The sequence below is a fragment of the Nanorana parkeri genome, unplaced genomic scaffold, assembly GCF_000935625.1.
Source record: "Nanorana parkeri isolate BGI_ZX_2015 unplaced genomic scaffold, ASM93562v1 scaffold260, whole genome shotgun sequence".
NCBI lineage: Eukaryota > Metazoa > Chordata > Amphibia > Anura > Dicroglossidae > Nanorana > Nanorana parkeri.
Genome location: NW_017306528.1, coordinates 1,086,222 through 1,110,885, shown reverse-complemented (window position 1 = coordinate 1,110,885; position 24,664 = coordinate 1,086,222). Strand labels below are relative to the sequence as shown.

General features: G+C 41.0%; 1 protein-coding gene across 5 annotated transcripts in view; it reads left to right on the top strand.

Moving 5' to 3' along the window:
* The window catches only part of SEPT5 (septin 5), a 57,753-nt gene extending 34,874 nt beyond the window's left edge, over positions 1-22,879 (top strand). For 2 of the 5 annotated variants that reach the window (XM_018556973.1, XM_018556969.1), the window contains 11 exons: positions 4,988-5,084; positions 5,458-5,544; positions 6,082-6,205; positions 6,297-6,431; positions 9,745-9,862; positions 11,434-11,535; positions 12,062-12,158; positions 14,364-14,499; positions 17,786-17,815; positions 19,963-20,065; positions 21,797-22,879. In XM_018556973.1, the coding sequence (XP_018412475.1) occupies positions 4,988-5,084; positions 5,458-5,544; positions 6,082-6,205; positions 6,297-6,431; positions 9,745-9,862; positions 11,434-11,535; positions 12,062-12,158; positions 14,364-14,499; positions 17,786-17,815; positions 19,963-20,065; positions 21,797-21,853 (1,086 nt within the window). In that variant the 3' untranslated portion in view covers positions 21,854-22,879. Of the gene's footprint in view, positions 1-2,278; positions 2,454-4,987; positions 5,085-5,457; positions 5,545-6,081; positions 6,206-6,296; positions 6,432-9,744; positions 9,863-11,433; positions 11,536-12,061; positions 12,159-14,363; positions 14,500-17,785; positions 17,816-19,962; positions 20,066-21,796 lie in introns of those variants that run through there. The other 3 variants (XM_018556971.1, XM_018556972.1, XM_018556970.1) reach the window with 3 other exon arrangements.
* The last annotated feature ends 1,785 nt before the right edge of the window (positions 22,880-24,664 follow it).

The following is a 24,664-nucleotide window of genomic DNA, read 5'->3' as shown; positions in this document are numbered from 1 at the left end:
TATATTGCACACCACACTATCTTTTTTACTTCCACCTCTCCAAGCTTGCTCCTGTGATGGACTACAACCTCAATGCAAACTAGTAGTCCTATCACTGGAGCCATTTTTTAAACTTTATTTTATAGTTTATCCGATTAACCGATTAATCGAACTTAATAATCGGCTAACTAATCGATTTTGAAAATAATCGTTAGCTGCAGCTCTAAATCTATCCCAATTCTAGGGATGCACCGATACAGGTATTTTGGTATCGAGTATGAGTACCGATATTTTTTTCTCGGTACTCGCTGATACTAAATACCGATACGGGAAGTCCCATTAAGGAAGCCAGGCGGCGTGTAATGACTTGCCACCTGGCTTCCTGATTAGCCGGGAAGCCAGGCAGCGTGTAAAGACTCGCCACCCGGCTTCCCGATTAGCAGAGAAGCCGTCCCCATGCTTCTCGTCACTAGGTGACAAGAAAGCATGGAGCCGGCTTTCTGGCCAATGAGGAAGCCGGGTGGCGGGTCTTTACACGCTGCCTGGCTTCCCGGCTAATCAGGAAGCCAGGTGGCAAGTCATTACACATGTAATCTGGGCACCGTGTAATGACGCGGTGCCTGGCTTCCTGATCCATGCTCCCTCATCATGAAGTGAGGGAGCATGAAGCCAGCTTCCCGTCCAATCAGAAAGCCTGGATGCTGCGTCATTACATGACCAATCAGGAAGCCGAGTAGCGAGTCATTACACACTGCCCGGCTTCCTGATACCGGAAATATTGGGCTAGGCATCGGAGCATTTGGGTGAGTACGTGTACTCGCCCAAATACTCGGCACCGATACTAGTATAGGTGCATTGCTACCAAATTTTGCCATTTGTTTCACTACCCCCAAGACAGATGTCTAGAGAGCATCTATAAAACTCTTTATGAACACCAGAGAATGTGCTTCAAGATAATAAAAAATACACGCGTGCTATATGTTTTGACACACAGAAATGTGAAAGGACACTAAAAGGAATGTTCACTTGCTGTATCCAGCCTGTTGTTTGGTCAGTGTAGCCGTAGTCAGACTTAGGCTGGCTATACATTGCTCAAATTTTGTCAGAGGCCTGTTAACTAGGTCGTAAATCGAGCAGTGTGTGGTGTCCTAGGGACAGGGCCGTCCCTTTAATGAGGCGACTTGATCTTTTTGGGTCACATGGGTTGGGGGGGCGGCAGGCAAAGGTTGTTAAGAGCCAGATGGGGAGATGCGTAAGGGCCATACACATCTCAACGCCCAGCTTTTAGCAACATGGGATGCTCTGGTCAGCCTCCCATCCAGCTCCTGGCAACCAGTGACGTCAATGTTTGCCAGGAACTGGGCGGGACACCGAGCAGAGTGTCCCAGGTTGCTAAGGGCTGAGCTCTGTAGGCTCTCCAGGTGTGTATCTGCAGAGTCTGCAGAGGGGGGTGTGCCACCCCCCATTTGACTAATGTGGATTTTTTTTTATTTGGTTATTGTCAAAGACTAGGTCTAAAAATTCTCAGCTGAACAGTGACTGCAGGCAATCAGCTGTGCGGGTATTCTGACTGCAGCACATACCCCACTGTCAGAATACAATAGACCGGTGTGGGGAGGATGCTGTTTAGTGTGGATGGGGGAATATGTTAGATTTATTTTCGTTCAGCCTACAGGACAGATTCTCCCATCTGTGCTAAACAATCTTCTATTGTATGTCCAGCTTAATAAATAAAAAGTATACGTTTTCCCCAAATCGCCTGTCTGATGGCAACTTTAATTTTCCCCGATATAGGATACAACAATGTAATGCTATAGGCAACGCCACTATTTTCTTTCATTTTTTTCCTGCAGTGGGGATCAAGCTGAAAGGGTACATTTTAATAGGAATGTATTAAGTGTTTCGGTTTTTGTTTTTTTTTTAGTAATTTTGTGGCGTGTGAGTATTCCCTGAACATGGATATGCTGCATAGATTTACAGGGATGTCAAACTGATTTGCATGTCCAGATAACCCTTTCTCTATGTCCACTTTCACTTGCCTATTTTTGCTAGAGACAGTGGAAAACATTGTGCAGAGCATTGTGTATGTCTGCAGTGGCAGTAAATCATTTACTGCTGTGATTTGTTGTCTGATTATGTGGGGTTAGCAGATATTCCTCCCTTGAATCTCCCATTATCCTCCTCCCTTGCACTTAAACTTAATCTTCTTTCCAATGGGAAGCTACAGGAAATTCCAGGGTAGTGGCTGGGGAGGGCAGTCACACATTCTCTCTGTTTAACACACACATACACACACATATGGATGTGGTCAGTAGTGGGAGGGGATGGATGGGTGTGTGTGCTTGGCGAGGTAACATTGTGCTAGCGGCTGTTGCTTTGTGGGTATGGATGCCATCATTATTCAGGAACTTCTGGCCGAGAGATTGTTGTCACCCAGAACTCTGACCCAGAGGACCTACCCTATGAAGCTAAAGGTAATTCTAAGAACGGGGAGTGCAGCTAGCAGGAAAAGGGGAGACGGGTGAAGAATATATGCAGATTTGTGCAGACATGTGTCTATTCTTCCATGTAATAGTAATACTGTAAAAGAGAACATTAACTCTTGCATGCCGCATTAGTACTCAGTACAGTGTAGTGTATATCCAGCTGTCAGGGACATGCACACACTTCTGCGCTTGAGTCTGTTAATAGTTAACCATGTGAAAGAAGGATTGTTTAAGCAACGCTCAGGAAGGAAAAGTGGTGGGGGTGATTGCTGATGTATAGCAACGGAAACAAATCTGAAATGAGTAAAGGACAGGATTGAAATACGAAGGACTATGCAAAAGATGAGACGCGACATATATGAAAAGTGGAGGGCAATAATTAGGAAATGATGGGAGTTTGTTATGTGGGAACCCTAATTCTAGGCCTAACCTACTCTGAAGATGGTGGGCAGTGAATTAATACACTTTGTGTACATAAGATGCATTTGTAACTTGCACATGTACAATTTTTTGTGCTTATTTCCACTTGTTGGCTGTTGTGAACACTGCTGGGGCTGTAGTAATAAGCTTAGAAATGAAATCATTGTAGTGGCCGTGAAAATGCATCCTTGGTACATACAAGCCTGATTAAATATAACCGGGCCTCATTGTTCTACATTCCTCTAGCTGTCTAGAGTCAAGGCAATGTGACCAGCGCTTCCTATACCATTCTAAAATTATTCCTACACTGCTGAATACTCATTGCCTTAATTGCTGATATAGCCACCTAAGGCAAATATACATGTGTTTTATCCTAATTGTTTCCCCAAACCTAATGCTGTCCAAACAAATCATTATGCAGCTAGACAGAAGTAGCCTGTGTTTCCTGTGGGGCCCCTGGTATGAAGACCAGGACAACATCTTTACCCCCACTGTTGATGAGCCATGAAATGACTGACAGGATGTGTGTATTTCACACACTGGCAGTGCTTTGTGTGTGCCATCATTGGGTCGACTAATTTTATTAAGTGACACTAAACTCAGTTAAATCCTACAATTGCATTAAATTCCCTTAACTGTTAAGAAAACTGTACTTTATGTATCACTTGGCTGTAGATCCTCAAATCATATCAGAATTGGTGCTGACACTGTCCTTCCTTCTAGAGGGCGACTACTCTTGTTTCCCATGGTCCCTGTTTGTATGTTCTAAAGTAGCCAGCGATCGAAGCTCGCTCCTGTGATGGACTATAACTTCAATAAAAATGAGTAAACTAAATGTGAGATTGTAGCCTATCACAGTATGGGTTTGGAGCGGTGGCTTCTTTACAACACAAACAGGGACCCTTGAGAACAAAAGTAGCCACCCTACAGAAGGAAGGACCGTGTCAGCCCCAACTCAGAGAAGATTTGAGGATCTACAAACGAGTGATACACAAATAAGCTACATGTTTGTTTGTAGCTAAAGGAGAACTATGGGGTTAGGGCTTTTCCCCATAGTTCTCCTAAGGGTAACGGGATGACACAAACTAGCGTCCTCCCGTCACCCAAAGCTCAGTGTACCGCGAGCTACAGCTCGCGGTATACTGAGATGCCGCAGCCGGAACGGATCCCGACAACTATGTCTGGATCCACCAAGCTGCGTGAGTGACAGTGCTCTCTGCCGGCACAGGATCGAGAAGTAAGCGAGCGCCGGTATGTGTTCGCTCACTTCCCGATCTACTGAGCCGACCTGTGACAGTCTCATTGTCACAGGTCGGCTCAGATTATGAGGCTGAGTGAAAATCACACGCCTCATAATTCTCCTTTAACGTATTTGAATGCATTTGCAAATAGAATCCCATGCATATTAAACAGGTTTCTTTTATGCCTAACACATGTGCCTTACAATGCCATTTTCGGCCGGCGCCCCCCCTTCACTTTTCGCCCGGGGCCCGCGCCCCTGCTGCACCCCCGGTTGTTACGCCACTGGTTCCATATATTTCATTAATTGAAAATGAGCGATGATTTGACCCCACTAGCCATTAGAAAACCTTACAAAAATAAACCAAATTCAATTAAAATTCTTCTGGTGTATGGCCAGCTTGTATTAAGAGCTTTTACATGTAAAGTCTAAATAAGCATTCGCTTTGTATCGAGAAATTTGCAGTCTGATTTACTAAACAGTGTCTATAATGGTTGTGCTGCTGGTAGAAAATAGCAAATGTGAAAAAGACGGCTCTATCCTAAATATTAAGTATAAGGAGGAATGATAGTTTAATACATGATGTATTCTCAGGGTGAGCTACTACACATAGTAATGTGTTTTCTTTGACTATTTTTGAAAAATAGTTATCACTCTACTTCTTTGGCAAATTCTGTCCATTGATGAGACTGGACGTTCTACACGTGTAGTTCTGTCATTATCGTATCTTTCACTCTTGGTGAAAACCATAAAGGTTTTAAGTTGTGCAAGCTGTGGATTGGGAAACCGTGTATAAACTGCTGTGTTCATTTGTATATACTTAGGTTTTACAGGTCCAACTAAAGAATGTTTTCTTCCACAGGACCAAGAAAAACAATATGTTGGGTTTGCGACATTACCCAATCAAGTCCACCGGAAATCAGTGAAAAAAGGATTTGACTTCACGCTCATGGTTGCAGGTGAGAGAAACCTAAGACATGCCTGTATATAGTCAATCAGTAACAAATCCAAAATTGCACAAAATTCAACTTTTTTGTGAAATATGGCTGCTACCATCATCAGAAGATACAGTGCCATTCCATTCCAGTCAAACTAATTAAGAGCCATGAGCACCCCATACTGATACCTTAATAAATGGACCCACCATGTTGGTGTTTCACTCACATTTGTAATTATGATCACAATAACTGATTGAAGTTTCATGTAGTGTGTGCAGGTGACCTTTGGTTGTGTATATCTAGCTGTGTATGCTGAGTATGCACTACACTTACAGCACACTGCAGCCTGGACTGTGAAAAGATTAGATCACTTTGTTTTTCTTGTCCTCAAAAGGAGAGTCTGGCCTAGGAAAGTCTACTCTGGTCAACAGCCTGTTCCTGACTGATCTCTACAAGGACAGGAAGTTGCTGAATGCAGAAGGTAAAATAGCCTCCTTCCTGTTTGTTTCATTGAGCCACTGTGTAAATATGACATTCATGCAATATATTATTATGAAACCTATTACTTTGGCAGTGACAACTAGCTCCGCCCAACTTCATTACAATGAGAACTCGGCGGAGCCGGCCCTGATATCACGGGCTAAGGCTGATCCTTCGGCTAGCTTTGTGAATAACCCTCTATGTTGCCCTATTATTATATGAAGAATCGGAAAACTGATATTCCATTGAACAAACACTGAATCAGGTAGCAATCAGCACGGTCCTTGTTCAGATGGTATATGTAGAAACCTTAGGTTTAATAGATAAAATAACACATTTGATTGGCTGTTTTCTGGGCACTTTATGAACTCAATCTAAAATCACAATATATGAAACATGTAAAATGTCATATTTTGGGAAACACTTTTTAAGTGATATGTGTAAATGTTCATTGATGTGCCATCGTTGTGAATGTAACTCCACCAGCAACTGTACAATGGCTGAATCTTTCTGTTATATCCTTTTTGCTTCCCCCTAGAAAGAATTAGTCAAACAGTAGAGATTGTAAAGCACACAGTGGACATTGAAGAGAAGGGAGTGAAGCTAAAGCTTACTATAGTAGATACTCCAGGCTTCGGGGATGCAGTGAATAACACAGAATGGTGAGTACAGTCCTCAGATCAGTGTATGTACAGTATATTATTAGCTGCTTATAGTGAGTGACCTGTGTAGTGACTTCTCTGTCTGCCACAGCTGGAAGCCCATAACTGACTACATAGACCAACAGTTTGAACAGTATTTCCGGGATGAGAGTGGACTGAATCGGAAAAACATCCAGGATAACCGAGTGCACTGCTGCTTGTACTTCATCTCGCCTTTTGGACATGGGTAAAGAAGAAACACTATTTTCTCCTGCATATCCTGTATGTAAGCTTTGCCGAGTTTCAGTATGTTCCCCTTGTGAAAACAGAACATTTTCTACAGGCTAGTCAGTTATCGAAATGAGTGACTGAATATATCCTCAGGAGAACTTGGAATTCATCAGTTTAATTAAACCTAATTAACTCATCATTTGGAATATACTCTGTATCCGTTATGAAATCAAAGAATAGATTATTCTTTGAGATATGAAACAGAATGTTCTATATAAAATCAAATACTATAATGGTGCCCAAACAATACGCTAAGAAATGAACCTTTTCTCTTGAATAACAACTGAAAAATAGCAGTGCGCCTTCTGTGCCTACAGCCTTATAACTGTATATCTGCAGTGTTAGATCATCTAAGTCACTGTTGCCTCTGAATGCTCGTCTTATGAGATATTGGGTGAAATTGAATTATTTCCTTACTGTTTTGCTCCCTGTTCTCTTGCTGGAGAGAAAGTTCTACCTGATGACCTGCAGAGCAAGGATCTTCTTGCTTCTGCATTATTTATTCTGTGGATTAGTGCTTTTGACACATCTACTGCTGCTTGACTATTCCTCCAGTAATCATCAGACCACCAGTAATCATGGGGGTAGCTGTGGCATGAGGATGCAAAGCCATTCTCCTCTGGCAAGATGGACACCTTTGTCTCCACGGAGATACAGTGCAGAACAAGGCATGATAAGTTAGTAATGGGGAAACGATCCACTGCAGGAAGACCACAGGAATTTTTAGTGACTAGTCATTTGTCCTCTGGTCTTTTTTGGGCACAACATTCCAAAGTTCTCTCTCTTCAAGGTTAGGCTTGATTTATGATTATGGTAGAATTATAGCTAACACTTTCTTATCCACATCAGCTCTTGTTCCCTTTTTACCCCTATGTCCCAGAGCAATTTTTACAATTCCACCATGGGCCTTTTATTTGAAATAAAACATAATTACTTGCACGAATTGCATTTGAATACTACTCTCCAAATTCCAAGCTAAACAGGCCAATCTTGTGTTGTGATCTAGAAAATTTGGCTTCTTAAAGTTTACATATGACTGTATTGCATTAAGATCCTACCCCCAAATTCCCAAACCTTTGCAGTTAAACAGGAGGATTATATGCTTGTACCTGGCTAGAAAAATGATTAATCATAAAAAGCATTTGCATCAAATCATAAACATTAAGCAAATGTGACTTTCTGTCTAAACATTTGCTGGGTTCAGGTTTAGAGGACTATAGTTATTGTAGTGACAGGCAGCATGCAAATGCCCATGGGATTAGGCAGTGGATTTAGGACCTCATCAAATACTGCAAACATAAATGAAGTAAGAACGCAGTCACCTATAGTAAACAGGCACTATTCATCTTCATTTGTTCTGTATCCTTTAAAGGATAAAAGGCGAATTCCTGGGCTTTGTGAGTTATTGTACTTCATTGCTCTTTGTGCTGTGAGCTGGCATAAAGCAGTATATATAAAATACATTACAGATATTCCTCTTTATTCCAGTGCAGGTGCTTGCTCTGATATAATGGTTGTATTGCTGGTTAATTTGCATAAGGAAAATGTACCACTTTGCATGGGGTTCTGCATAAGGCTTTAATAATGCAAACAGCTTAATTTACAAAGCAACAAGGATAAGTATTTACAATATTTATTTATTTATGTGACTGTGACTGTTATTTTCAAATCTCATTGGACTGAAAATAGCTGTCACTTTTGGAAGATAAGTATGCTTATCTGGGTGTGCTAGCTTTGTTTTTTTGAGCCTCGTGTCTCTTATTTGATTTCTGTTGGGATTCTGCTAATAGAACATATAGCCAGACTGCTGATAGAGCATCTAGAGAAACTGCTAACAGAAGATATACTGAGACTGCAAATAGAAAATCTAGAGAGACTGCTAATAGAACATATAGAGAGACTGCTAATAGAATATATAGAGAGACTGCTATTAGAACATATAGAGAGACTGCTAAAAGAACATATAGAGAGACTGCTAAAATAACATATAGAGAGACTGCTGAAAGAACATATATTGAGACTGCTAATAGAATATATAGAGAGACTGCTGATAGAACATACAGAGAGACTGCTAATAGAATATATAGAGAGACTGCTGATAGAATATATAGTGAGACTGCTGATAGAATATATAGTGAGACTGCTGATAGAATATATAGAGAGACTGCTGATAGAATATATAGTGAGACTGTTGATAGAATATATAGTGAGATTGCTGATAGAATATATAGAGAGACTGCTGATAGAATATATAGTGAGACTGCTGATAGAATATATAGTAAGACTGCTGATAGAATATATAGTGAGACTGCTGATAGAATATATAGTGAGACTGCTGACAGAATATATAGTGAGATTGCTGATAGAATATATAGAGAGACTGCTGATAGAACATACAGTGAGACTGCTGAAAAAACATACAGTGAGACTGCTGATAGAATATATAGAGAGACTGTTGATAGAATATATAGTGAGACTGCTGATAGAATATATAGTGAGACTGTTGATAGAATATATAGTGAGACTGCTGAAAGAACATATAGTGAGACTGCTGATAGAATATATAGTGAGACTGCCGATAGAATATATAGAGAGACTGCTGAAAGAACATACGAGACTGCTGATAGAACATACAGTGAGACTGCTGAAAAAACATACAGTGAGACTGCTGATAGAATATATAGAGAGACTGCTGAAAGAATATATAGAGAGACTGCTGATAGAATATATAGAGAGACTGCTGATAGAACATACAGTGAGACTGCTGAAAAAACATATAGTGAGACTGCTGATAGAACAAATAGAGAGACTGCTGATAGAACATATGATAGAGACTGATGTCCCGCACTGCAAGGGTTAACTGCTTGTTTATGCCTAAGGTACCTATGTATAGGACTTTAATTACCTGATCCCCGCTCCTACACATCCTCATCCCCCCTACACTCACGTGGTTGGAGGCCCTCTGGCTTCAACATATACCCATAGCCCAGCATTATACACAAGGATGCTGAAGGACAGTCCACAAGCCAGAATGTAGGAGGGATGAGGTAAGCGCAGCCCTAGAAATAAATGAGCAGTTAACCCTTACAATGCTGGGGCATCCCCACTTCAAGGAGAGTTTTGTTAATGTCCCTGTGGATAGACTGTAAAGCTCAGGTTTACCCTTAAACCTTTTTCATTTTAGTTTTAGAGTTGAGGAGTGTTAGAAAAGATAGGGTTTGGTGGTAGATGGACTTTAACTGTTCTCTCTCTGTTTTTGTGTCCGTTAGGCTGCGGCCAGTGGATGTGGCATTTATGAAAGCTCTACATGAGAAGGTTAACATTGTTCCTTTGATTGCCAAGGCTGACTGCTTGGTACCAAGTGAAATTCGCAAGCTGAAAGACCGGGTGAGTAACAATTTAACAGCTATGCCTCAAGATTGAAAAAAGATGTGGCAACAATAAAAAGGGATAGTGTATGGTACCTTGGGTCTTGTCCATCCTTAATGGCACTGGGCCTCTTTCCTTATAGATGTAAACAGCTGTCTTACCCAGGTACACTGAGTTATGAGGTCAGATCTGGCTTAATAGAATGATTTTCTCTTACAGATCCGCAGCAGACCTGGAAAAGGAAGCAGCACAATTTAGAAATTGTGATGTATAGTGTTCTCGCAGATAAATGATTAGTCAGTGTAATGTGTGTACAAAATGAAACCATAGGAGTCCAAGTACATAAAAGTGGATATTCAATGAGGCCTATGCAGTTTGGGTATAAATATTTTCTGAATTCGAAAATGTAAAATAAACCCACGAAACAACATGTTCCTCAATTAAAATCTGACAGTGTTGTCGAATTACTGGCCCAGTCTGGACAACCTATTACTATAAATAAATATGGGCCACACACTGTGGATCGAGTAATCATGCTAGTATAATAGGAAATAATTACATTTATAATAATATCAGCTTGTTGAGTTCTGTGCTGTTTTAAAAGCCACTATGATGATCATCTGTGGCTCTATGTATCAAAAGTCCAAACACATTGGCTACAAAATGTTCAAAAAATTTAAGAAAATTCTGTCCCAGGCCTGCAAGTATATACCAAACAGCTGAGTTTGAATCACTCAGTTTACAGAAAGATGAATGAATACATTGCCAGTTAAATAATCCAAGATATGGAATTTATGCTTGTCTCAAAATCAGTCACTTTGTTATCGGCAATAGTCAACTCTTTTTCAGTAAGGGCAATGCAAATATTAATGCAAACCTTTTTTGGTACCAAAACTGTATTAAGCTTGGTAAATAATCACTTTTTGTGTACCTGCACTCATTTTTGTACAGCTATAGAGGCTTACACTGTCATACAGTTATCATTGCAAACCTCTGACAGCCGCAAGCATGACTCCAAGAGGCAGATGCATCGTGGGATTTGTAGTTTCACATAGCTGGAGGGCTGGAGTTTGCCTGCCCCTGCTCTACGGCACGTCCCATCAATATTTTTTTGTTTCACCATGTTTTTGTATTGAAAAATATCTTTTATTACTTAATGTAATGTCATTACCAGGCTTGTAAAATGCCTGCAGGGCAACTGCTGGAAGGTCAGTTCCTACTGATGTAGGTATGCCCCCACAACTAGGATCCTCAGGAGTTATTTCAGGAGTCAAGACAGCAAAATTGTTTTGCTGGTAAAGAAATCAAATGTATTAATGTCAAGAGGAACAGAGGGCTTGAGGGATAGGCAGAGTTTTGTAGTCCAGCAACCCAAAACAAAAAGTCAGGAGCACACTGGATTTTTGGCAAATAACAGGCATGTTTCTGTACTTGAAGTGTTTTTAAAGGGATGAAATATGGAAAATGTGCATGTAATGTAGATATATAGTAAAACTGATCTGATGACACTTTGTGCAGAATTACCTTTGTCTGAAACCTGTTCTGCATTTCATGTCACTAAGAAAGCAAGCTTGTCTGTACTTTGACAGGTCAGAGAGGAAATTGAAAAGTTTGGCATAAAAGTATATCAGTTCCCGGAATGTGACTCAGATGAAGATGATGACTTTAAACAGCAGGACAAGGAATTGAAGGTAACGCCTAATGATGAGGTTGCCATCTTCTTTGCATACTACACTGCTGTGCCCAGGGTTTATTAGGGCAAAAAAGTGCCTGTAAGGGAAAAATAGAATATACTTACTTTACCCCCGTCCATTCCACATTAGAAGGTGTGATGTCACTGTGCTTTTGGCAAGATTTCTGAGGATCGATGAGTATGTCGTGAGAAGACACTCAAATCTCGTGAGAAGACACTCCAGCAAAGTGTAAGAGCCTCTTTTTATGAGATTTGGTATCTTCATCATTCCTTAAGATTTGATGGAAGGATCATGATGTCATCCTTGCCAAGGTGCCATAGGCCATAGATAGGGGTAAGGTAAGTGTATATTTTAATTTTTTCCTTACAAGAACGTTTTTGCTCTTGTTTACTGCCGGATCTCTTTCACTGTAAAACATAACATGATACAAGGAAAGAGTCGTACAGGTCACACTATAAAAGCTGAAGTGATTTGCTTGTATCTTTATTTCTGAATAATAACATTCCTCTATTGTGTACTCCAGGAAAGTGCACCCTTTGCTGTAATTGGCAGCAATACAGTGGTAGAGGCCAAAGGTCAGAGGGTACGAGGTCGTCTCTATCCATGGGGCATTGTGGAAGGTAAGTCTTATGTTATAAAGTTTACCTAACTTTAATTGTACAAGTCATTTAACTGGAACATCAGAGAAGCGGGTCAGTTATGTATTTTGGAGGTTACATATATCACACAAGGTTTACAGCAACGCACAAGGTTTCTGTATATATTTATTATGAAAAATTCAAAATATTGTTTTAATTTTTTTATTTGGTATATACGACATACTGTATTTGCGTATGTCATATTTACATTTTCAGCCAACAGGGGGAGCTCTAGGCACCTTATTCCCTGGGTTAACTTTTGCTGCTTTACCTGTTTATATTGCTCAATAGCTCAAACATAAATTTACACAGACAACCAAATGAGTGAGTGGATAGCCTCCCTGCCTGCTCATATGGGGCTCATATGCGGCTATAAGGAGGCTCATTTAGAGGCAATCTGCAGGAAAACAACTCCTGTTCTGCTCTTTCTTTAGAAATCCCATATTGCTCTGCAAATCCATGCTCACGGTGAACAAAATGTTGATTATATATTTGTAAAATAAAGATTTTATATAAAAATATGTAAAACATTGGTTTAAAAACGTATAAACTTAAAAATAAATGTAAATGAAATTGATCCAAAGCCATTATAGTTTACCTTTAAGAAATGTGTTGTTTATCGGAAGTAAATGTTTTTTCATTTTGGATAGCCTAGGGCAGTGCTCCCCAACCTTTTTATCGCCGCGGACCGGTCACCGTTTGATAATTTTACCGCGGCCCGCTGAGGGGGGGACGTTGATTGTTTATATTTTAGATTGGAATCACCTGTCCCGATAAATCCATATTTCAAGTAGGACTCATGGTATTGTCTGTTAAAAGTTACATGTTTCTTTGATGTTGAAGGCCCTTCTTCTGTCTCTTCACTGGGCCTTTTCTTTTTCCCAAGGAAACTTTCTAACGACGTCTGTTTCGTACTCATTTTTGCTAATTTGTGGGTTAAATTTGAGCAAACACAATATACACGTACACCAAGCACTGTTAAACATGAGAAAGTACCAGTGAACAGAGAGAAGAGCGATACACACCTTCTCTTTACCAAAGCTACAACGCCACTGCCGCTTGCAGCCGCTCAGCTCCAGACGTCACCTGAAACCGCCCGATATCACGATATTTTGCGCATGCGCTGTATTGGTGCGGCTTTAGGTGACGTCTCTCAGCTCCCGGTTAACCTCTCGTCCTGGAAAGTCGGACAAACCCGAGAGAAATACACCACAGTAAATAAAATGGAAATAATTTAATGTTCCTTGGGCGGCCCGGTACCATTTTATCCACGGACCGGCACCGGTCCACGGGCCCGGGGGTTGGGGACCACTGGACTAGGGGACTCAACAGGAAGTAAGAGGATATCTTACAATGTGAGGCAAGTCCCCACACATTGACACTTAGACAGTTGTAAGCACTGCCACTGACCAGCACCTGCAAGGACGACAGGGATTGCCATTGACAAGCAATGGAAAGGGGAGGGGGTTACCAGCATTGCCACTGACACCAATGCAGGGACTTGCTATTGCTTCCACTGACGGCAACAATTCAATGTGTGTTCAGTACATTGCAAAAAATGCAGCAGCACTCAAATGTTCTGTGTGTTACAGCCCATTCATTTTGAATGGGCGGCCTAACTCAATACAATGCATCTCAACAATTGAAAACATGCTGCTATTGTACCACCCTCTGTGAGTATCTGGGAACGCCACTTTATTCCCTCTATAATTTTCAAGTTGCACACCACTGGTATAAAATATCTGGTTCAATAGTTTCTTTTTCACAGAAGCTTCACCACTGCATTATTCTGTTCTCAAAACGCAAACATACCCGAACTTTTAAAATACTTGTAAGCATTATACTGCACTTTGATCACAGCACATTGTATTGATATAGGCCTTTTTTTTTAATGTTGTCCTGTTTCTGTATGAATGAAAAGTTCTAAAATCTTATTTAAAAAAAAATGCCCTTTAGATGTAGATTATTTTCCAGATATATGTACTGTATATCCACTAGCATGGATAGACATGGATAACTCCGCATACATCTACAATTTCTCCTGGGATTTTGGTAGACTCAATGTTGGATCTGTTCTTTCTTTTGGTATCAAGCCCACTGCAGTATTTGATGATTCTGTAGCCTGTATGTCAATATAAGATGTAGTCCTGTTTGCCACTATTCACACATGTTCACGTCTGTCTGCAGTGGAGAATCAGGCACACTGTGACTTTGTAAAGCTGCGAAACATGCTGATTCGGACACACATGCATGATCTTAAGGATGTAACATGTGACGTGCACTATGAAAACTACAGAGCACAGTGCATACAGCAGATGACCAGGTATGTCAAACAGTCAAATATGATATTAAGGTGTCTACATTTTTTTACTTTCTGTTCTGCTTCATATCTACAATAGACACCTGTTATAACCAGCTCAATTACTTGTACAATATGTTATCTGTAACCATATACCACAGTATCCACACTAACAAACTTTATAATGTACTCACACTAAACAAACCAGTATAACATTATGCCAGAAATAACCATTTGTAAAACTTGACTGGTGAAGTGAGAGATGCATTCCAATTTAGAATGATGATATCCAAATCTTTTAACTGGAATGAACCCCATGAACATGGGATAGCACGGATATATGGAGGGTTGTGGAAAAACAGGGGTGTATTAAATCTTTTTTCCTCAGACACTGCTGCCCATGTAATCACTGTACCTTTGACTAGTATATAGTTTCATTTTGGATGAATGTAGGTAGATAGAGAGTGCCTCCGCACTTCTCACAACGCTCCTGACCATGGATGGCGCCGTGCAGACACAAGGTAGAAGACAGGACCCTGTGTGGCCCCCGAAGCGTTGGCTTTTTTCACTGTGACGATATGTCCAAATAAATGGACATATTGAATGATATTACTTAGTGCTGGTGATTAGGAATTACATCTACCTCACCTGGCCACTGAGGATTGGAGGTTCAGGAGGTGATCTTTCTTTGCATCCTCTCCCCAGAAGCTTCCTTTATGGCTGAGAATCTTGAATGTGTTATAGTGTTAATACACTGTAATCCACTTTTTTATGTCACTTCTGGAGGCATTGTTAGACTGTTAACATATGAGGGCTATATTTTAAATGTGCCTGTTAATAAACCCCTATGATTTAGCATCAGTTAAACCGTGTGTTAGCTTAATGTGGCCTTTAAAGTGACACTAAACTCAGGAGTTATATCTTAAAAATCTATTCAAGTACCTTATTTATTAACAATACTGTAGCTTATTTATGTATCACTTCTCTGTAGATCCTCAAATCATCTCTGAATTGGTGCTGACACTGTCCTTCCTTCTGGAGGGTGGCTACTTTTGTTCCCCATGGTCCCTGTGTGTGTTGTAAAGTAGTCACCACTCCAAGCTCACTCCCGTGATGGACTACAATCTCACGCTTAGTTTACCAATTTGATTGTAGTCCATCACGGGAGTGAGGTTGGAGAAGTGGCTACTTTACAACACACACAGGGACCATGGTGAGCAAAAGTAGTCACCCTCCAGAAGGAAGGACAGTGTCAGCACCAATTCAGAGATGATTTGATGATCTACAGCTGAGTAAGGCTGGGCACACACCTTACAACCATCGCAAGACTTTTGTCTTGCGATGGTTGTAAGGTAATTAAAAAAACGTACGATCTGCCTATCTTGGACAGGAAGATCGTACTTGCGATTATCTCAAGCACACCCCGCTGAGGGGCGGGCTTCCAATGACCGCAATGCCGAACGGGCAGTGTGCGCGGCCCGTCCGGCTTTTATCTTACGAACATGCTACACACCCGCCGAAAATCGTACGATTCTCGGCGGGTTTTTAAACATGTTAGTAAGATAAAAGTTGTGCGACCTTACAGTAGTAGAGGTCGCACGGCTTCCATACACCTTACGATAATCGTACGATCGCGGGATTTCTTACGATTATCGCAAGGTGTGTGGGCACCTTAAAGGAGAAATATGAGATGAGTGATTTCCACTCACCTCATAGTCCTCATAGAGTCGGCTCAGTAGATCGGGAGGTGAGCGAACAGATACTGGCGTTCGCTCACCTCTCGATCCTGTCACGGCTCTCTGCCGTGACAGGGGAGGGGCTGGATTCCCCCCTCCCCGCTCCGATCTGCCAGCGCTGACTGGCGGAACGGACGGGGGAGGGAGGGGGCGGGTACAGCTGGCTCTGCCTCTAGATAGGCAGAGCCAGCTGTCACTCACGCAGCTGGGCGGGAAGAGGGGGTGTTACATGTGCTGTGTGGTGAGACTCCATGTGGTGAGACCGGGGGAAGAGGGGTTGTTACATGTGCTGTGCGGTGAGACTGGGGGAAGAAGGGTTGTTACATGTGCTGTGAGACTGGGGGAAGAAGGGTTGATACATGTTCTGTGTAGTGAGACTGGGAGAAGAGGGGTTGTTACATGTAGGGAGACTGGGGAAAGAAGGGTTGTTACATGTGCTGTGCGGTGAGACTGGGGGAAGAAGGGTTGTTATAAGTGGTGAGACTGGGGGAAGAGGGGTTGTTATATGTAGTGAGACTGGGGGAAGAGGGGTTGTTATAAGTGGTGAGACTGGGGGAAGAGGGGTTGTTATATGTAGTGAGACTGGGGGAAGAGGGGTTGTTATATGAAGTGAGACTGGGGGAAGGGGGGTTGTTACGTGTGGTGAGACTGGGGAAAGAGGGGTTCTTACATGTGGTGAGACTGGGGAAAGAGGGGTTGTTACATGTGCTGTGTGGTGAGACTGGGGGGAGTGGGGTTGTTACATGTGCTGAGATAGGCACTCACAGCATCATTTGTACAAACATGACTACTCACACATATAAACATGAGCACATCACCTAAACAAAAGACTTTCAGCATGAAGTCATGCCATAAGATATTGCTATTGACAACAGAAGCCTTATCGTTAGTCAATAAATAATTCAAAGAATGTCTGACAGCTACAGAATATCATGTATAGCTTAGTAGCCGTGTTCTTAGACAAGCTATCTGTACCACATTGTATTGCATTTAGTGCAGATGCTGGTTTCCACATGTATAGCATTCCAGAATCACCTGCAGTAAATCTTCAACCTTAGATACTGAAGCATCTCATTTAAATGGTTAACAAGAAGACATTTTGAATATGAATATTAACGTTAGCTTAAAAATCTCGCATGAGAGACTTTATCTGTTTGCGACAAAGTATTAGAGTCTTCATAATTAAAAAAGCAAGGCTTTATTAAATGGGTGGGTTTCTAGGACTATAGACTGCAATAATCCTGCCAATCATATGGCATCTATGCTACCTCACATTCATGTGGAACAGTGCCAGTCCAATTCCACTCTGCTGAGTCTGAAGCCACTGAAATGGAACATATGAAAGATCTTCTAGAAGAGAAGCTTCCTCTCAAGTTATAATCTCTCCCTTGACCAGATTTAACAAGACAAATAATTGTAATCTCAAGGAGATAACAATTGGTCTCATGTAAAAATAGATGAAACCAACTGTTATTGTGGTTGTGTATATTTTGCTAACTTCTAACATTGTTAACCTATGGAACAAACAGTTCAACAGTTCTGAATAATCCAGTATGATGTTTTATCTTTTCAAGGCATGAAGAAACAGAGAGCACTGCAGAAAGGTTAGGGGTTAAATTACATCATATTTTAGATCACTGACATTTTACATTATAATGTTTCTAAGTGTGGAGGAAAATGGTTCCTACTAACCGTACTAAGTGAATCTATGATATTGTCTACAAATGATAATTACGTGTAAATGCTTTCATTCATCAAGTAGCTGCTCTCCTACCTATGACACCTTTAAGTATCCCTTTTATGTTGCCTTTGTAATATAGATGTGAATATAAAACCAGCATGACTGATGTTGCAAAGCAGTGCCAGTGTATCACATTGGGTTTATTTATAAAACAACTTGCATGTCCAGCTAAACGGCATGTACATTCATTCTGTGCAAATTAACCAGCTGTTGTGAGAACTGGGCAAAACCGAATGTTCTTAAAGCGGACCTTTACCCCTTTTACTAGAAATCACATTAGCATGCAGCTCTGGATGCTGATATGAAATCATCTTACATTCATTAGTTAAACAAATATTTTTGGCTTTTACTTACAATGACTGTTTATCTACTTCCTGGTCCTCTAGGCATTAGTGATGTAGCCCATGCCTAAGAGATGCATCCTGGGAAGGTTACATCAGCAGTGCATTGCTGGGTGATCTCATCTGTAAACTGCAAAATCTTACGAGATCTCAGGGAAAGACATTTTCCTACTCTGAGATGATGTGCATGGTCACATGTTCTAGTCATATGTGCCAGAGTTCCAGGAAGTAAAGGAAGATGGATTAATCTGCCCTTTGTAAAAAATGGGCTCTGTGAGAAGACTGGGTAAGAAAAGAGAAATAAGGTATATAAAGAATAAAAAGCTGTCAATTCCCTATAATTATCTATTTGCAGATTGCCATTGCAAAATATTTCTAAAGGTGTCTTAGTTGTCATTTTAAAGATATGGGTAAAGGTCCACTTTAAGACAATTTTCTCTTCTGGCTGGATGTTCTTCGAATATTATGGACAAGTGGTAAATCGCATTATGGCCACTAGATGGTATGGAGGATGATAAGAAATAAATACATCTGAGTCACAAGAGATACACTATAACAATTCTAGAGAGTGCCAAAGAAATGTAGTAGATACATGCAACCATTGTTACTATGGGGATCCCTGTAGTAGCAGTTGTTACATTTATCTGCTAATTGCCTCCAGTGTTCTTTAGAATTGTTACATTGTATATCCTGTTACTAAGATGTATTTATTTCCTATGATCCTCATCGCCATCTAGTGGCCATAATGTGGTATTTTCCCCATTCACTACTGTCCAGAGCAGCAGAAAGAGAAAAAAAAACCTTAAAAACATTCAATTTTGCACCTTTCTCACAACAGCTGGGTAATTCGCACAGAACAAATGTACACGCAAGTTCGCTGGATGAAAAACTAATTGCGAATGGCATTTTTTTTTAGAAATAGATCCCATGCTGTTAAGTTTTTTTTCTCAATTCTGGGATGTTTTTCAAGTCATAGAGTATGATCGCCTGAAGGAGGAATGCTCAGTCTCCTTCAAAAGTCCTGTCCATGGTCCTGCCAAATCCACACTTTGCGCCCCACGGAGAGCTGCACAGCCACACCTGCAGACTGTGTTGCATGGTCTGTCACTTCTTTTGTGCATGCACAGAAAAAAATATTTTCTGTGGAGAGGTCATATATTATGTGTCACGGCAATAAATGGCCTCTCCATAGGAACAAATAGTATTTCATTGCACGTGCACAAGAGGAGGTATCAGCCTAGAGAGTTTGCTGTGGTAGCTCCCCATGGGATGCCTAACGTGGATCAAGAGAGGCATAGACATGGGAGTATAAGACTTTGGAGGGGGGTGTTGGAGGTAACTATAGAAATGTAAAGTTTTTCTCTAATGCACATTTCCCCCCAAACAAGATCTACAGCACTGCGTGCAACAAGTCATGCAGAAAAATACATTTAACCCAGTAGTGTGCTCCTCCATTTTAAACCACTTTGAGGGGAATTAATCAAAACTGGAGCAGACAAAATCTGGAGCAGCTGTGCACGGCAACCAATCAGCTTCTCTCTTTCATTTTCAAATCTTAACTGAACAAACTGAAGAGAGGACCTGATTTGTTGCCCTGGGCAACTGCTCCAGGTTGTGCCTGCTCCAATTTTAATAAATTCCCCTCCTTGTGTTTATTTTTCCCCCACAGTAAACTTACTCAGGATAACAGGATAGAGAGTCCAATTCCTATCCTTCCTCTGCCAACACCTGATGCTGAAACAGAGAAACTCATAAAAATGAAGGATGAAGAGGTCAGTATCATTTCTCTTTCCTTCTCTGTCTGTGCCAACCTTGGTGGTATATTTGTTTTATTTGAAGGTCTGACGTTACTGGTTATATCCAAAGCTTCCATCAAGCTCCAGAGGCTGCCATTTTCAAATTCCTAGACATGGTGCTGGGGAAAAGCACATCTGTGAAAAGCACATGGTGCTGGGGAAAAGCACTGCATACATTGACACCCCTGTCCTAGAACTAGCACTGTTCCTGGAGTCAGGCATTGGTGGCCTCCAGTTCTGGAAGGAAGAATCAGCCAACATAGATAAGCACTATTCTGACAAGTTCCTTTTTTTTATTATGAATTAATTAATTGCATATTTTAAAATCACGCAAAGGAACAAAATTGAAAGGTTTATAAATCTTCCACTCTTTGTTTAGCTGGACATATGGCGTTTGCATAGCACTACATGGTGCAGAGGAGCATAGGAATTTTCTATGCTTCCCGACTCCATCTAGTGGCAGTAATGTCATGTGAACGACATTCGCCCAGCTATATGCTGGATGGAAGATTTTTAAACTAGCCCCACAGCATTGATAAAGCAGTTGTTTGGCTCTATTGTGACTATGCTGCTGCTTTAAAACAAAATATCCTTGAGTACTTTTATAAAGCAGAATTGATTGTGATTTTCAAATGTGTTTTTTACTTCAGGACTCTACAAGTAAAGTCCCAGACATTTTAACTACTTTAGAAATATAAAGTGCTGGGAGGAGGTTGATACCTGTCACATGACTGTGCCAGCTCTTGTGATGAGCCTTTCCTCCTATCCTTGAGTCTCAGTGTTATGCAGAGAATAATCTGAAGGACGCTGTAGGCTCCACACCCTACATTTTATGAAAGAAATGCTCAGCATCCACTCCCAGTTTTATGTAGAATCAGAAATAAATACAATAGATATTATGCCTGATAAAATGAGTCCAGTCTTAAGGGCTTGTTCACACCATAAACCGCATACACATTTTTGACACGTTTGCAACACATTTTTGATGTTTGTGTTTAAGCGCTTTCCAGTGCATTTACATGCGTTTAGGTGCATTCCAGTGCAAACAAAAAGCACACTGCTGTACTTTTTTTGAAAGCTCTGGAATGCATAAATGTGAATTGGCCTCATTTTAAAGCATTGACATCATCGTGCATGCTTCTTGGTGTGTTTAAAAAAATTTACCTGAACGGAGATGGTGTGAACAAGCCCTCAAATGGCTATGCTTTCTGCTTGTTTCCATTTCAGTACAGTACACTTACCTACCCAAAGTAATAGAAGGCTCAAAAATGATTTCTGATATTTTCTAAAAATCTCAGTCATCCAGTCTGCTTAAGAGGTAGACCATCAGGCACCATAGGCTGGAGAAGTTAAATAAAACTCCTTTCTGTGCCAGGAGAACACATAAAAGAAGCACCGCTCTTCCACGATTCAGGGAAAGAATGAGCTGGTTCTTTCCCGCCGGGAGCACATCCTTGTTCAAATATGAGCCCATACAAACAGAAGAAAAGATGGCCACACACCAGATTCCAATGGGATAGTTTATTGAAATTTGTACCACATCACTAGTGTCCTACCCAAGGTCCGCCCCTTGACGCATTTCACCCAGTCACGGGCTTAGCCGTAGAGATACGGACTGTATGTGGACTGTGTTTTAATGTGTGTCCCTGCCTTTTCTGTTAATATATTTTAAGTGTTTTGTCTGAAGCTAATCTTATTCTCTTTCAGCTGCGGAAAATGCAGGAAATGTTGCAGAAAATGCAGCAGCAGATACAGGAACAGTGAGCCCTCATTCCAATGGCACTTAACTCTCATATTTCCTGATCCCAAAACCCATCACTTCAAGGACCAGTTTGGAGACGGATGTGGTACCCATGGACTCATTGCAGTGTCTTATTTATTGTTCGCAAACACCCGTCCGGTAGGAACTCCTCCCTTGGTTGGCTTCCTTCGTTCCTCAGAACTTCCCAACAAAAGAGCCAAGCACTTCTGAAAAATAATCCTGTTTACAGTCCAGGCATTCCCATTATACAGCAAGGCGATCTGGAAAATCTTCAGTTCTTTCCGACGCGTTGAAAAATGGCATGGCAGCCCATTGTGGGAAAGCACCCACTTGGATGTACTGGATGATATAACGTAAAGATTCAAACAACCATTTCAATCTTCTGCATGGCTCCAACCCTAACATAAAAAACAGGGTGGCTTTCAGGAAGGGAGAAGCAACCCAATAATATATATATTTTTTTTTTTACCAGCACCATATCCCTGATCTAAGAGAAGCTTGTGTTAATTTTTGTTTGTACAGTGTTGCAGTATCTTGGACTCAGGACTTGTTTTGGGGTTTTTTTTTGTTGCTGTATTGATGTTTACTCACAATAACTGTTACTCCACGAGTAACCCGCTAATCATTAGAAGCACCAGAGAGGAGGTAGTGCTTCCGAGAACAGTGCAAAGGGATTCACAGAGATAACATTGGTTTCCTAATTTGACGCCATACACTGATACTGGAAGTGAAAGGTCAACGTTAACCAAACCAGTCCTAATTTTTGTTGTGAATTCCATGATGTAAGCCAAGTGTAGGCACTCAATACAAAGTTGGTACATTTCCCAGTGTTTGCCTTATGTAACTATATGCAGCAAAGCAGAGGAACACATACAGCAATGCCTTTTTTTTAATTAATGAGCTTAAGTGAACACATAGCAAACTATGGGGCTGATGACCCTGACTGGCAAGTAAGGGACCAAACTTATCACCAACATATCACTAGCTATTAATTAGTATTATTAGTGGAAGCGTCATTGTTTTGTAACAGTATAAACACTTATCAGCTGAAAACATTGGTTGTAGTTGGAGTTGGAGTACCACTAATAAAAAGGGCTTACAAGAAGATGTTCAATTAAATTTCTTTGAATGCCTCATATGGAAAATGGTAGGGGCATTCTAATGATGCACACTGAGTGTGCAAGTCAGCTTCTATAATAGCCCAACTCCAAAATAAGTTTTAGTTTGGGATAGAGTGGGGGAGTGTTTGAACCTCTATGAAGTTTTTATTGCATTCCGAATCAGACAGAAGGGGAAGCGAGAGATCTATTTAATGGAGATACAGCATTAAATGGGTGTGGATGGATGGGTTAGAACCTCTATCACATTTTTATTGTATTCTTGTTTAGAACATTTCTTCTCACATCCTAATTGACGGGGGTTAAATTAGAGTGTAGTTAGCAATTTTGTCTAATTTTATGGCTATCTCTCATTAGAGAGAGTCCCTCGTTTCTTGTGCTGGTGATGGGTGCCAGATGGAATGGGGCATGGGCATTGAACCCACGAGAGAGTTTCTAACCCATCCCCACTCGAAAATGAAAAAAAATAAACGTTTTGACTCGAGTTGGGCTTTACATTTTGTTAAGCTGAAATGCCTGTACTATGATGTGCCAGAAAGATCAGCAAGGATACGTTTATCTAAGGCCACTTTCACACGCTCAGATGACAGGTGGATCTGATCGGAAGTGCAATGTTAGTCTATGCGTCCATACACATCTAACTACCCCCGAGTCTGTCTAGGTCCAAAAGAAAGAGTTCCAATTTTGCAGACCTAAACCTGACGGATGGGAGGTAAAAGGATGTAACTGGACATACATCTGTTCACATCCGCCTTCCCATAGACCTAACATGGGTCTAGTAGGCAACGTTATTTCCTCCATCAAAAGATGGAACAAAAAACTGAATGGACACGGATGTCACAAAAGTGACTTCCGCTCCATGGTGCTCCCATTTAGCAGGGGATCTGTTCACGGATCCCCTGCTGATTGGAATGGATGCCGTCCGTGTCAAAGAGGCCTAAGAGATCTGCATAGTACAGTTCCATCTAATCGATAAATCTTTTCAGAAAAAAATGTTCGGAACCTTGATCATAAAATTGGAGGCCACATTGAACCAGCCATAAATAACATTAGGTAAGTATTAAAGTCATATCCTTTGTACTGGCTGCACTCCTGCTCGTGTCTCAAACTGCATACGAATGCATCTCAAATGCTTTGCCTCCATGTCTCTGATGGGCGAACTGGAAAAGTGATAAAAATGTCCTTGAAATACAAACACCCCACTTACAAGTAAATGCAAACATTCACATTTGACATACAATCTCAATTTACTTTGCCAATTTTACTGCACATTTTAACTGTGGTAAAATAAGACATATATAAGAAGGTGTACTGTAGGAAGTAAACACAAGGGAAGCTTGGCACCCATACCTCTAAAGCAGCCTTTGGGTCACAGTATGTGACTGTGCTTAAACAGTGAGTATGGAATAAAGCAATTGGTATTAACGGTGCAGTAGCTAATGAGTACAGATTTTAGTTTGCTGTAGTCTGCTAAATGAATAGGTAATTCCTTGTGTTTTGCCCTTTTAGGTAAGGCCATATGTGCCCCATCTATAAGTGCACATCATCAACAGCTAGGAGACACTCTGATTGCATAACCCAACCCCTCCAACACCATTGCACTTAGAAGAAAGTACTCTATACTTTCACTTACAGATCACACCTATACACTGCCTAGTGCATTATTCACATATTGCTTTGCCATACACCAATATG